Raw genomic sequence first — 13,014 nt, forward strand, 5'->3', positions numbered from 1 at the left:
ATATCTCATCTTACCGTTAACCTTGGTTCTCACACAGTAAACCCATGATAGACTACATAGTTACGACATTCGTAAACCCATGATAGACTATATAGTTACGACAGGTCGTAACGTTACGAACGCTTTGTGGATCCGGACCCAGGACAGCAACGATGACCATAAAGCGAATGGATCACGCGTATCGCCAGAGGGCAGAATGCTCCTCATATGATATTTGGTTTGGCTGTTGGTTAGCGTCACACTCAGCAATGTTCAACCTGTGTCTGTAAATAATCAAGTCTGGAACATACCATCCAGTGACAAATAGCATGGACATCGATCTACGTAACTGGGATACGAATATGTGCATGAACCAAGTAAGGGTGTGTGACTACTCGATCCCGTTAGTCGCCTCTTACGACAAGCATCGGTTGATGAAGACCAGTTCTATCTCGAACCTTTGCGGGTCTGGTAGAAGGACGTGCAATAGTTAACCTTGGCTACAGCGCCACATAATAAATCAGGTTCCGTCAATATAATGTTATCTAACTACATCAACAAGATCTCATTGTGTTTGTGTTGAAATTGGCATATTTCCACATTTATCACACTTTGTGTTGTGTTAGCATGGCAAAATATATTTTTATTCGAGGCACTAACTCAGTATTTACCTATGGAAGGTGTAGGTGAGAAACGTCGTGATTATCCAAAGGAAGACATACAGTCACTTCTGAATGCCTTTCAAAGAATGCGTATTCAAACAGCATGTTAGTACTTGCCACGCTCGCCCGAATATCTTAAGATTGATGAGACCAAACAAAAACGTTACATCTAACACTGTATTTGATATTTTCAGCGTATTCGTAATGAACACAATTATTAACTAACACGTAAAGTGCTAATTGTCATTTGCGACTGTTGAGATATGTTTTGACCAAGCACTTTACTCAAGCCACCGGGATCGTTGTCATTCCAGTGATAAACGATTGAACTCTTCAAAGGGAACAGAGCGTTTCATATTAATTGCCCTCAGCAAGAATTACACACATTGGAGTTAGTTGCAATATACCCTGGCAGCCAAAATGGCACCACTTGAAAACTGGATTTAACCAAACCTTTAGTAAATAGATATAGCAAAATGTCCGGTTTCTCTTTCGAATCTCTTCAATTTCTGCATGAGCCAAGAGTTAAAAAGAAAGCTCTGGCCATTAAGTCGGATTCATAATACTTCATATATGACTGCTTTGGATTTGTGCTTTCTGAATGCTGTTCCTGTCCTTTCCTCTCCTGTCCTCTGCTGTCCTGTCCTGCCATATCCTGCCCTGTCCTGTCCTGCCCTCTCCTGTGCTGTGCTGTGCTGTGCTGTGCTGTGCTGTGCTGTGCTGTGCTGTGCTGTGCTGTGCTGCCCTGTCCTGTCCTGTCCTGTCCTCGCCTCTCCTGTCCTCTCCTGTCCTCTCCTGTCCTGTCTTGTCCTCTCTTCTCCTGCCCTGTCCTCTCCTCTCTTCTCCTCTCTGGTCCTGTCCTGTCCTGTCCTGTCCTGTCCCCTCCTCCCCTCCCCTGTCCTGTACTGTCCTCTCCTCTCCTCTCTTGTCCTGTCCTGTCCTGTCCTGTCCTCTGCTCTCCTCTTCTGTCCTGTCCTGTCTTTATGAACATAATCACAAGCTTACAGACTGAAAATCGTTCGCCTTAAATATACAGACACCAGGTTCACCTACAGCGTGTCCAAATACATACTACTTGTTCCTTCCATTTTAGGCACCATCAACAATAAATGTATACTTTCTTGATACAGACAGCTTATTTCTGACAGTGGTTTCAAGATGTATTTTAAGGACATAAATGGGTTGGCATATATTCATGTCAATTCAGTATTATGTCAGATACAAGATTTCGGAACTCGGTCAGACTCGCCCACACATCTTTAAAGACCCTGAAGCAAGAGCACTTCATTTCAATAAGAAAACCCAATCAACAAAGCGTATATCGGTGACAAAGCCTGATGAATATTCGGAAAAATAAGTCAGAGGAATCTTGTTTTGGTTTTCAGAGTCATGTAGAAAGTATGATACTATGCTAATCGAAAAAGGTAGAGGATCTGTATTTTTCCTATTTACGATTAAAAATATTTAGGGGATGTATCGGAGTCAATCAATGTTGATATGATATTAGTGAATGTTTTGAGAGTCACCATTTGCACTTCGTTACAACCATAGTTCTTTGGAATGAAGTCGGTTTTGAAAGATGAGCGTCAACCTTAATGCGTTATGTTTAGTTTTGGCGAAATTATCACTTTTACATATACTGTTAATGTAGGTACCTAATTCCCCGTACTCGTAAAATCTGATTGCAATCACTGTTTTAACCATCATTAACATACATGCATTTTTAACCTGTTTTTGTTTTTAATGCTCTTTTCGATCACCGTTATTGGTAGACCTTCAGCAAGTAGCGATGTCAACCTGGCCGCTTCATATCTGTGATAATCTATTTCATTACTTCTGTCTCTATTGATGTTTCGTATTGAAAACATTAAATGCTATTCAATGAACAATGCCTTCTCTGTCAGTTACGCCGCCATATAGCTGGGATATTTCTGAGTGCGGCGTAAAACTAAACTCACTCACTGTAAGTTAACTCATTAATAAACTATGCCGCCTGTGAGTACTCGTCAGCAAACTGGCCTGTCCAACTTCAATTGCAAGCATTTGGAAACACCTCATCGGAGCAGTCAACCATGTATATATAATCTGTCTCACAACTTGGAGATCTCGCAAATGGGAGTGTACCAGCCGTTTGACCCTCGAAATAGTTTTGTACCTGTGTGATTTTGTTATTTTGTGTAAGTTCCATGAAGAAACCGAAATATCCCTCGGTAGTCACAGGATAACTCAAGCGCAGGGAGGGGATCGGAACCCCTCCTCCCCCAACTACAGAGAGCAATACAGTTCCAGATGTGGTTTAGTTGGTGTATATAGTCGGGTGTCTCCCTTTGACTTCATCTTGCACAGTTTGTTGGACGTCATTATATTAGGCCATTCTTTCCCTAGTAACCTACGGATAATCATACAGGCGCAACATGAAAATTATATGACTATATTGTGCATTGGACATATCACCGATCCATGTCCTCAAGATACTTGCCATTTGTTTAACATAAAACAACAACAACAACAAACAAACAAACAAAAAACACTAGGACCTGATTGTTAAACATCCTTTAGTAGCAGTTCTCTGTATCAGTTACACTTTTGTTTTAAGAGGATGCGGTAGCTTTGTATTCTGACGATAGAGGTCATTCTGGATTTGTTCAAAGGTTACATGTCTAGACATGACCATAACTTTGAAGTTAATGACTCGCAGAAATTGACGGACGATACTGTATGAGGTAAATCATAGATCAACGAACATAGATTAAAAACAGCCTGTATTTACATTTTCCCGCTGTTTGAAAAAGTCCAAGCCCAAACACAGCACTCAAGGCCGAAGACGATCTGATGAATTCCCCCTATTGCGTGTCACCGTACCCTGACAGCATTGATAATTGCTCACAATATCAATCCCTGCAATGTCTTATCCATATTCGAAAAGTCAACCACATATAGTTGGAACATTGCAGAGTACAGAAGTAATGATAAATAGAATATCTGCATGTTTAGATCTCTCACCAACATTTCACCCAAGGAGTACAAACACTTATTCCTATTTCTGTTTAATATTGTCAGCAGTTACCTCTTTAGGGTTATTGAACCCGAAATGACTTCGCGTCGCTTTGCCAGATCCAGAGACATACGCCTCCCCTGCTTTATAAGGAAAATCAATCAACACCGTTTGGCCCAGCTTATCGCAACTGCTTTATTGTCCCCTTGACAAGTCTATAAAGTCATTATACACGCGATCTATCTATGTTTAATGTGACCATGCCATTTATAGGTGTTCTTTCAAAGCGGATTCATCTGCAGAGGAAACGGCGATTGGGAACGATGCAGTTGAAACTGACTTCAGGAACATTGCAGTATTCCTGATATGCAGTAATAAATTGGAACATAGTTGTGTTTGTTAAATGAAGTATCGCGGCATTAGTTTGCGGCAGGAATGATAAATGGCAGTTCCAATAAAGAATTGAAATTTGATATCACCGTGTGACTATAAAGCATGCACTCACGTTACACTCCCTTTACACTGAATGATCATATTTTATGTCTTTTCCAATTGTTAAAAGGGAAGAAAAAAGGTTTCTTTGATGTCCATAAAAACGGAAGTGACTGACATGTTTTAAGAGTGAGTGGGGAATATTGTTTTAAGCCTCTTTATGCAATATTCCAGCAAAATCACGGCAGGGGACACCAGCAATCGGCTTCAAACAATTTGTAAACGCTTTAACCACCATGCTACCTCACCAACCAACAACGTTCACGACGATACAAATATTCATACAGTGAAAACATAAATTAGGATCATATTTGTTAGAAGCATTTATCTCATCTGTGTCTTCATAAAATCATAAGTGTCATGAGGCATCCGTTGAGATCAGTGATTTGACTGGGTTGCTGTGTACCATTGAAATAGCGATTATCTGGGTGTGTCGTTTGATTAACAAATCCATTGTCCCTTGACACAATAATTAATATGACCATTACAATTTTCTCACGTATAGCAGGGCTACCTCCACACCAACACGAAGAGGCAAAAGAGACGTGTTCAATTCAATCTATATGTAAAGCAAAATATCATACGAAATAACACGCCATACTTATCAATATAAAAATACAACAAAACACGTAAGGCTATTAACATTTTCTTAAATCTAGCGATCTTATGTAGATACCATGCTTCAACAAACGTTTGCTGACAGACTTTCAAGACCAGACTTTCAGCTGGCCAGTCGCGATAGCTTCAACAATATATTATATAGCGTGCCAGTAACTATTTCGAACGTTGTTGGATTGCCGCACTCACCGATTTTCAAGTTATATGGCGGCCGTCTCTAAGACAAGTCATCAACAACATGAGCATCGATCTACACAATTTGGATATGGTGACATGCGGTCAATCAAGTCAGAGGGCCTGACCACCCGATCCCGTAAGATCAAGATCATTTCTAGCCCGGATGTTCACGGATCCCACATTCCTGTGATCCAGTGACTGCTTGATGCCTACATGCGATGACTGAAACATGTCATTTTCCGGCATTTAATCAGCTGTTTCAGAAAGTGACTGAGTTAAATATTTCGCAATATTCCAGCAACATCAAGGCAGGTGACACCAGTAATGCACTTCAAATAATGCACCCATGTGGGGTATCGGACCGCGCCAACGCTCTAACCACAAGGATACCCCATCGCCCCGGTTTCAGTAACAGATGATCAAAAACCTCTGACTACACAGGATCGCACTTGTTTTCTTTATCATAAAGGCCATTCCATTTTAAGAGAACATATAATCCATCATAAATGATCCTGATAACTATAAAGGACATTTTCCACCTGGCGTTTTGTGTGAAATATGTATTTATTATGCTCGTTTACCTCCAGTAGAAGTTAATGGGGAAATAAACAGCTTCCGATGCTTGTGTATTCTTAGAGCAGCATGCCATTGTGGTCAAATGAGCTGAGGTCGTCGGCAGATATATTACTCCCTGTACAGCACGATGCAGGTCATGCCATTGCGGTCAAATGAACTGAAGTCGTCGGCAGATTGGCTACTCCCTGTACAGCACGATGCAGGTCATGCCATTGCGGTCAAATGAGCTGAGGTCGTCAACAGATTGGCTACTCCCTGTACAGCACGATGCAGGTCATGCCATTGCGGTCAAATGAGCTGAGGTCGTCAACAAATTGACTACTACCTGTACAGCACGATGCAGGTCATGCCATTGCGGTCAAATGAGCTGAGGTCGTCGGCAGATTGACTACTGCCTGTACAGCACGATGCAGGTGATGTCATTGTGGTCAAATGAGCTGAGGTCGTCGGCAGATTGACTACTGCATGTACAGCACGATGCAGGTCATGCCATTGCGGTCAAATGAGCTGAGGTCGTCGGTAGATTGACTACTCCCTGTACAGTGCTAATAAGACTAGGACTGCTGTCTAGCCCTACATCAACCTTAGGGAATCCTGCCCCCATTAGTGGCCCACTGTGGCTTAATAGTTCAGGGTGAGGCGAATGGGGTTCATTGTTGTTGCGTTCATGATTAATTATTGTACTTACCATGCGATGTCCATGAACCTGAATGAGTGGTTTTGTATCATAAAGGACATTGTCAATATTTCAGCACTTTAAGCAGTCTTTGTGTTTATTGAAGAGTAATCCAGTTAATGGAGAGGGTTGTAACGACATCATACTCTAGCATGCCTTCGAACAATTTTAAGGGTATCCTTAGTAGAAACAATGTTTTCTGAGCAAAACATACGTTATAGAGTGAGTTATTTAATAGTTAACATCACATCGGCAACATGTCGGTCATATTCCAACCGGACTTTTAAACACAAGAAACAAGACTATAATGAAGCGATTATTTTATCCTCGGTAAATGAGAAGATTCAATTATTGATTGATGTTCAACTCACGCAGCACTCAGCAATATTCCAGCTATGTTGTGGCAGTCTGTAAATAATCGAGTCTGGACCAGACTATCCAGTGATAAACACAATGCGCATCAATGTTCGCAATTGGTATACCATGACATATTGCAACCAAGCCAGCAAACCTGACTTCCTGATCTTGTTAGTCTCCTCTCATGACAAGCACTGGTTGCTGAAGACCAATTCTAACCCGGCCCATCACGGGTCTGGTGCAGCGACATGCAATAGTTAACCTTGACTACAGCGGCACATAATTAGACAGGTTCCGTCAGTGTCTTGCTAGCTGACTACAGTAACAAAATACAATTGGGTTTGTCATGAAATTGCCATATTTTCACATTCATGACGCCTTGTATTGTGTACACACAACAAAGTATATTTTCATTCTCAGCACTAACTCAGCGTTCGCCTGAGAGGGTACACAAGTCCCAAAACATTCACAGTTTCAGTTTCACATACTAGTTTTATGGTTATATCTGTGATAATATAGTACGTTTACTGTCCTTTCGATGACAGATTATTACGTTCTCAATTTATTAATTTTAATATTGACATAAATGTAATTGTTCTCGTCACGATATGTCTGCAATATTGCCGATGTGACGCTAAATATTAACTCACTCACTCACCTAAGGAAGAGGTACGTCTGAAATGTCGCGACGTAGAATAAATGTAATTATCCACATGTGATGTCGTGTGTTCACTTGAACTTCAAAGACTTCATGACTTCAAAGACTGTATATCCGTATAATTCTTTAAATGACATGCATGTACTTGACACATAGTTCGAAGAGGAACACCTTGAAATAGAATTAGATCGATGAGACCAAGCAAAAAATTTTCATTTAAAGTTGTATTTGATATCTCCAGTGTATTCATAATGAACACAAATATATATAATAACTAGTCACAGATGCCAGGGAAAGCTGTTATTGCATGTCCCGGGGTAGAATCGGCCTTCAGCAACCCATGCTTGCCATAAAAGGCGACTTTGCTTGTCGTGAGAGGCGACTAACGGGATCGGGTGGTCAGGCTCGCTGGCTGACACGTCATTGGTTCCCAATTGCGCAGATCGATGCTCATGTTGTTGATCACTAGATTGTCCCGATTATTTACAGACCGCCGCCAGACTAGACTATTGCTGAGTGCGGTGTACAACTAAAGTCACTCACTCACTCTAATTACATTGGGTCTTCATGAGTCTGGGGAGATTGGATGATAAGAGGAATTACATAACGTTATCTCTAAATGACTAGAGGCGTCCATTCTGCTAGATATCACTAACGACTTTTGAATGGTGAAGTAACATCAGACCATACCTTAATGGGAAATTACCTACTGGTGGCCCGTCAAACGTCTATGGAAGCAGTATCGGCATTGCTCACTCTGAGCCACAAATCTGCTTCAGATTTCAGACCAGAAAATATTTAATTCATATAGATATTTTTTTGTTCGCGCAAAAGTCTTAGATCAGCTTGGAGCTACTTCCTTGTTAAACACGTTTGTATGCCATGCCGGTTTGCTTTCAGCCAGACATATTGATCTGACCGTTATTGTATTCAACACATGGCCAGTTGGTTCATGGGTAAAGCGATCGCTCGCAACGACGAAGTCAGGGGTCTGTGCATTGCTAAAAGCGGTGCACAACACAATTCTCTGATTATTCAATTCTTTGGTCTAAACCGGATCATCCAGTGGTCAACATCATGAGCATCGGTCTATGCATATAGGTTACGATGACATGTTTGGGCGACGTCAGTGAGCCGTTAGTCGTCTCTAGCTGCAGGCAGGTATTGCCAAAGCCACAGATCTTCCAAGGCAGCTCCTTCCTATACTGAAGTGACCACTTCATACATACATACTGGACATAGATAAATAGCAGTTTCCTAAGAGGTGTTTTTTGTGTGTGTAACTACAAGCATCATGATTTATATATGTCACAGGTGCAATTGTTTACACAATGAGTCGCACAGAACCCTTTGCACATTTCACATTTTTTGTCCCTAACAGCTTGCCATATTGATGAGCTGGCTGCAGGCAGGTACATCCTGGGCTCTGGCACATGCAGTCTGTACACTCAAGTTGTATAAAAGCTGTATGTGCCATGTGCCTGGCATACACCGTGCTGGCAGTGACATAATTACAGGTATGCAAGTTTGTTTAATTGTTTATCTTCAAGTCAAATGTAATCATATATTCCAGTGCTTATATTTAGTAAACGTTTAGTAACAATTACATTTCATGATTGTTTCCATTTAGTAATTATGTAAGTGTCACAACAGTTTCATTTTCTGATATTCAGTTATAATGTGGCACACTAAGCTGGCAGTGGCAGCTCTGAATGTAATTTCACAAATACAGATGGCAAATAAACAAATTGGACACCAGTCCAGTGGTTGTGCTTTGTTCTTGCGACATATACACAAGAATGGGTTGCAACACTGTCATTGCCAAGTAAATGGTTCTTTTATAGAATGGTTAAATCCCATACATGCAGAGAGAATTATCTGTTTTCACTAACACTCAAGAAATTTCGAAAGGGTTTAAGTTTTTTGTTCACAGGACTTGGCAATCGAAACAGGGAGATGTCATAAAGTGGACACAGAAAATAGAATTTGTACATTTTGTGACCTTAATTGCGAAGAAGAAGAAAATCGCCTCGTCTTAATTTGCCCATTCTACTGGGAGTTAAGAAAAACAAATGACTCAACATATTATTATGGATATCCTGAAAGGGTGAAATTTAATTTGTTAGTGAGTACTGATCACAATGTGCTCATACCATAAGTTGTCAACCTTTATCTACCAGGCAACTGTCTCTACGAATAACCATAAGAACGTATAGAAAGTATGTACTTATATTGTTATTTGATATGATATGGTGTGAAGTGATGCAATATGATGTGTGATATGGTATCCGATATGATATGATGTGATGTGATATGACATGGTATGATACTGTAAGTGATATAACATATGGTATGGTATGATGCGATATATAGTATATGATATTGTGTGGTATGATATCATATGATATGATACATGCTATGATATAATATGATGTAATATGTGATGGTATGATATGATGTTATATGACGTTGATACAAGTACGTGTAATGTGATGTATATGATGTGATACATTTGACGCGATATGACATATTGTGATGTGACTGTATTATTCCTTTCAATGATACTGTACTGTGTTCTGGTATACCATAGGTCTGTGGCCTTCAGTATGAATAACGATTGATACATCATGTTTACCAAACTGAGACTTACGATTTCAACGAGTAGACTACTACAAGATTTTCAGCTATTCTGAACTGTAAGCAACGACAGCTTTTGCAAACACTATATCATGCTACCAGTCAATTCCTTAAGTAACCTTGTAGGTCTTGTAACCCGACGTTAACGCGTCAGCGAGGGTGTTAATCCGACGTACTGGGATCAGGAGCAAACAGTCCAGAGACATAAAATGTATTTTCAGCGGGAATGTATTTTTACCTTTGATGTAATGATTGTGGGTGGATAAGCTGTCTCCTTGTGTGCTTTATAAACACAGGGATAATATTCTATCGCCACAGGAAACCTCTAGCGCAAAGAGGGGATCAGAGAAACTTCCTCCAACTATGCACAGCACTCAAAGTTAGCTACGATTGCATCATTTATGGTGAGGCATTACAATGTAATTTGAATTTTTATTAAATTTAATCCATCACCAATAGTCTGTTTGTGTTGAAAACGTACCTATTAATGTTACATTTAACGAAAACGTAAATGAAACAAAGTGAAACCAAAATTACGAATCCTTATAAGTTTACCAGGGCTATTGAACATTTAATTGAATTTCATTCATCTTAGGAAGTTGTTGAAGAAACGATCATAGTTCAATTCTTTATTATTGGAATTTATGACAAGGGGGTATGTACACCAAATGAAACAGCAAGAACAAGCAGGGTTGGTTTCAGAAGTTTTTATTCGAATTTCCATCGATCTCACTGTCTCTGGAGCTATTGTCATTGTCCACAACCCATGGTCCCTAGTATGGTGATCTACCTTCTGTTGTTGGCGATCTATAGCCTGCTTTTATATTGTATTGTCTAAATGGTGATATTAGTTTTAACTTTCCATGCTAGGTTTAATTCAAATTGTGATATTCTACTTGTTTTACTCTACTTCGTTGACAGGTCTTACTATGTGCATGTGGTCTTTTTCATTGTTGAATGTTCTCGTCACGATATGGCTGAAATATTGCCAATGTGACGTTAAATATTAACCCATTGATCACTCACTCACTCACTCACTGTTCACAGATATGACGATAGGCCTCACTGTTACATTGTCCAAACCATCCAGTTTCCAACAGGAATCCTCAACAGAATCTTCCATCTTCTCAACACTTTTCACCCATGTTTCAATAGACGCTTGGTCCACACATTCCAAAACAATTGTTTTGACGTCAGACAGTTGGAATGTATTGTTCCGCCTCCCAACGTCCGCCACGATATGGCTGAAATATTGCCGATGTGACGTTAAATATTAACCCATTCATCACTCACTCACTCACTCACTGTTCACAGATATGACGATAGGCCTCACTGTTACATTGTCCAAACCATCCAGTTTCCAACAGGAATCCTCAACAGAACCTTCCATCTTCTCAACACTTTTCACCCATGTTTCAATAGACGCTTGGTCCACACATTCCAAAACAATTGTTTTGACGTCAGACAGTTGGAATGTATCGTTCCGCCTCCCAACGTCCTCCACGATATGGCGGAAATATTGCCGATGTGACTTAAACACACTCACTCACTCACTCAAGTGCAGGTATGGGACGAAAACGGAACAGGGTTAACACAAAACCCTTTCACATTGGTGTTTGACTGTACTGTATTTCTTACTAGTGAAGGACATTTATCATCTCAAAACACACGAATGATATGTTCTTCTCTAATTCTATCACAACCAGACCCGTGAAGATCCCGGAATAGTAGGAGCCTTCAGCAACCCATGCTTGCATTAAAAGGCGACTTTGCTTGTCGTAAGAGGTGATTAACGGGATCGGTTGGTCAGGCTCGCTGACTTGGTTGACACATGTCATCGGTTCCCTGTTGCACAGATCGATGCTCATGTTGTTGATCACTGGATTATCTGGTTCCGCCTCGATTATTTACAGACCGCCGCCATATAGCTGGAATATTGCTGAGGGCGGCGTAAAACTAAATTCACTCACTCACTCAATCACAACCAACATTGTCAAACAAACGTTTTATTGGAAGGTGCAGATTACGTCGAAATATTAGCGGTAAGTACTCTGCAACAGACAGTATGTGAGTATGTGAGGTACTGGTGCCCCAATAAGGCTGTGCATGATACACATGCAAGGACAACGGTCAGTCAACATGCTATCCACACTGTCCACTGGGGATACTACGTGAGATGAACATGTGTCCACCCTGGATCTAGGTACGGCCATTGAACATAACCGCCCCAGAGAAGTGCCATTCCATGATCCATTCCCAGGTCATCAGTGCCAAGTGTTCCGGAATTATATTCGTTGCCTGGGTACATACTGGGCAAAATAACTTACGGATGTTGGCATTTTTATGATCGATATTTCATCAGATTGTTAATGACGTAATAGATGATTATTCATAAATTCAAAATTAGGGGTGTATCCCTAACTGTTTTTGTCGATATGTTTCGAAATGAATGATAGATTGTTGCTGTGCTGAAAAGTTGCAATCTGCACATCAGCCTTTTTAGTTTGCTACAATCAATCCATAGCCAGCCTTTAAGGCAGCAATCAGTAATTTATCAAATCTGGACGAGACAACCCAGTGAGCATTTACCTTAGAAACTGAAATTCGATGACATGTGTCAACCAGTCAGCGATCCCAACTGCCCGATCCCGTTAGTTGTCTCATAAGCCAAACTTACGTTACTGAAAACCAATTCTAACGCGGTTCTTCAAGAATGGTGAAATATTTGCTAAAAGAAAAAAACAATGCATTCAGATTGCACACATGTTAATGAACCTGAATCGGTTTGTACTCGTGGTAGATGAAAGGAGCGTTATATTTTACGTCCGCTTCGATGGTTCTATTGTCGAAATCTCAAAATATCACACAATATCAGCGTCGTGAAATAGATTTGACGTCGCGTTGATGGCTTTGCACCAAGAAAGCAACGTACATGCACTGAGTGTATATGTAGATATCCCGGTTTTGAAGAGACAACCCACCAAGATACCTTGCTGCAGATTAATATCCATGGGTACGTGACTCTGACACAGGTTGCCTCCAAGCCAATCAAGTTCCCGTCTATAATTTCTATGTTCAAGCTCGCTGACTCTGTTGTCATCGTATTCCACGGGCGTACGTCGATGCCCATGATGTCAATCACGGGATTGTCTGGTCCACGACTCTGTTATTAACAGACCTATTTTCT

The 13,014-nt window shown here is 40.6% G+C and overlaps 1 protein-coding gene across 1 annotated transcript; it reads right to left on the reverse strand.

Moving 5' to 3' along the window:
- Positions 1-1,208: 1,208 nt before the first annotated feature.
- LOC137280967 (sperm acrosomal protein FSA-ACR.1-like) lies at positions 1,209-5,922 on the reverse strand. Its single transcript, XM_067812142.1, has 2 exons — positions 5,825-5,922; positions 1,209-1,620 (listed from the first exon to the last, which is right to left on the reverse strand). The coding sequence occupies exons 1-2, from the start codon at positions 5,920-5,922 to the stop codon at positions 1,209-1,211; spliced, it is 510 nt and encodes a 169-aa protein (XP_067668243.1).
- Positions 5,923-13,014: the final 7,092 nt, after the last annotated feature.

The sequence above is a fragment of the Haliotis asinina genome, chromosome 4, assembly GCF_037392515.1.
Source record: "Haliotis asinina isolate JCU_RB_2024 chromosome 4, JCU_Hal_asi_v2, whole genome shotgun sequence".
NCBI lineage: Eukaryota > Metazoa > Mollusca > Gastropoda > Lepetellida > Haliotidae > Haliotis > Haliotis asinina.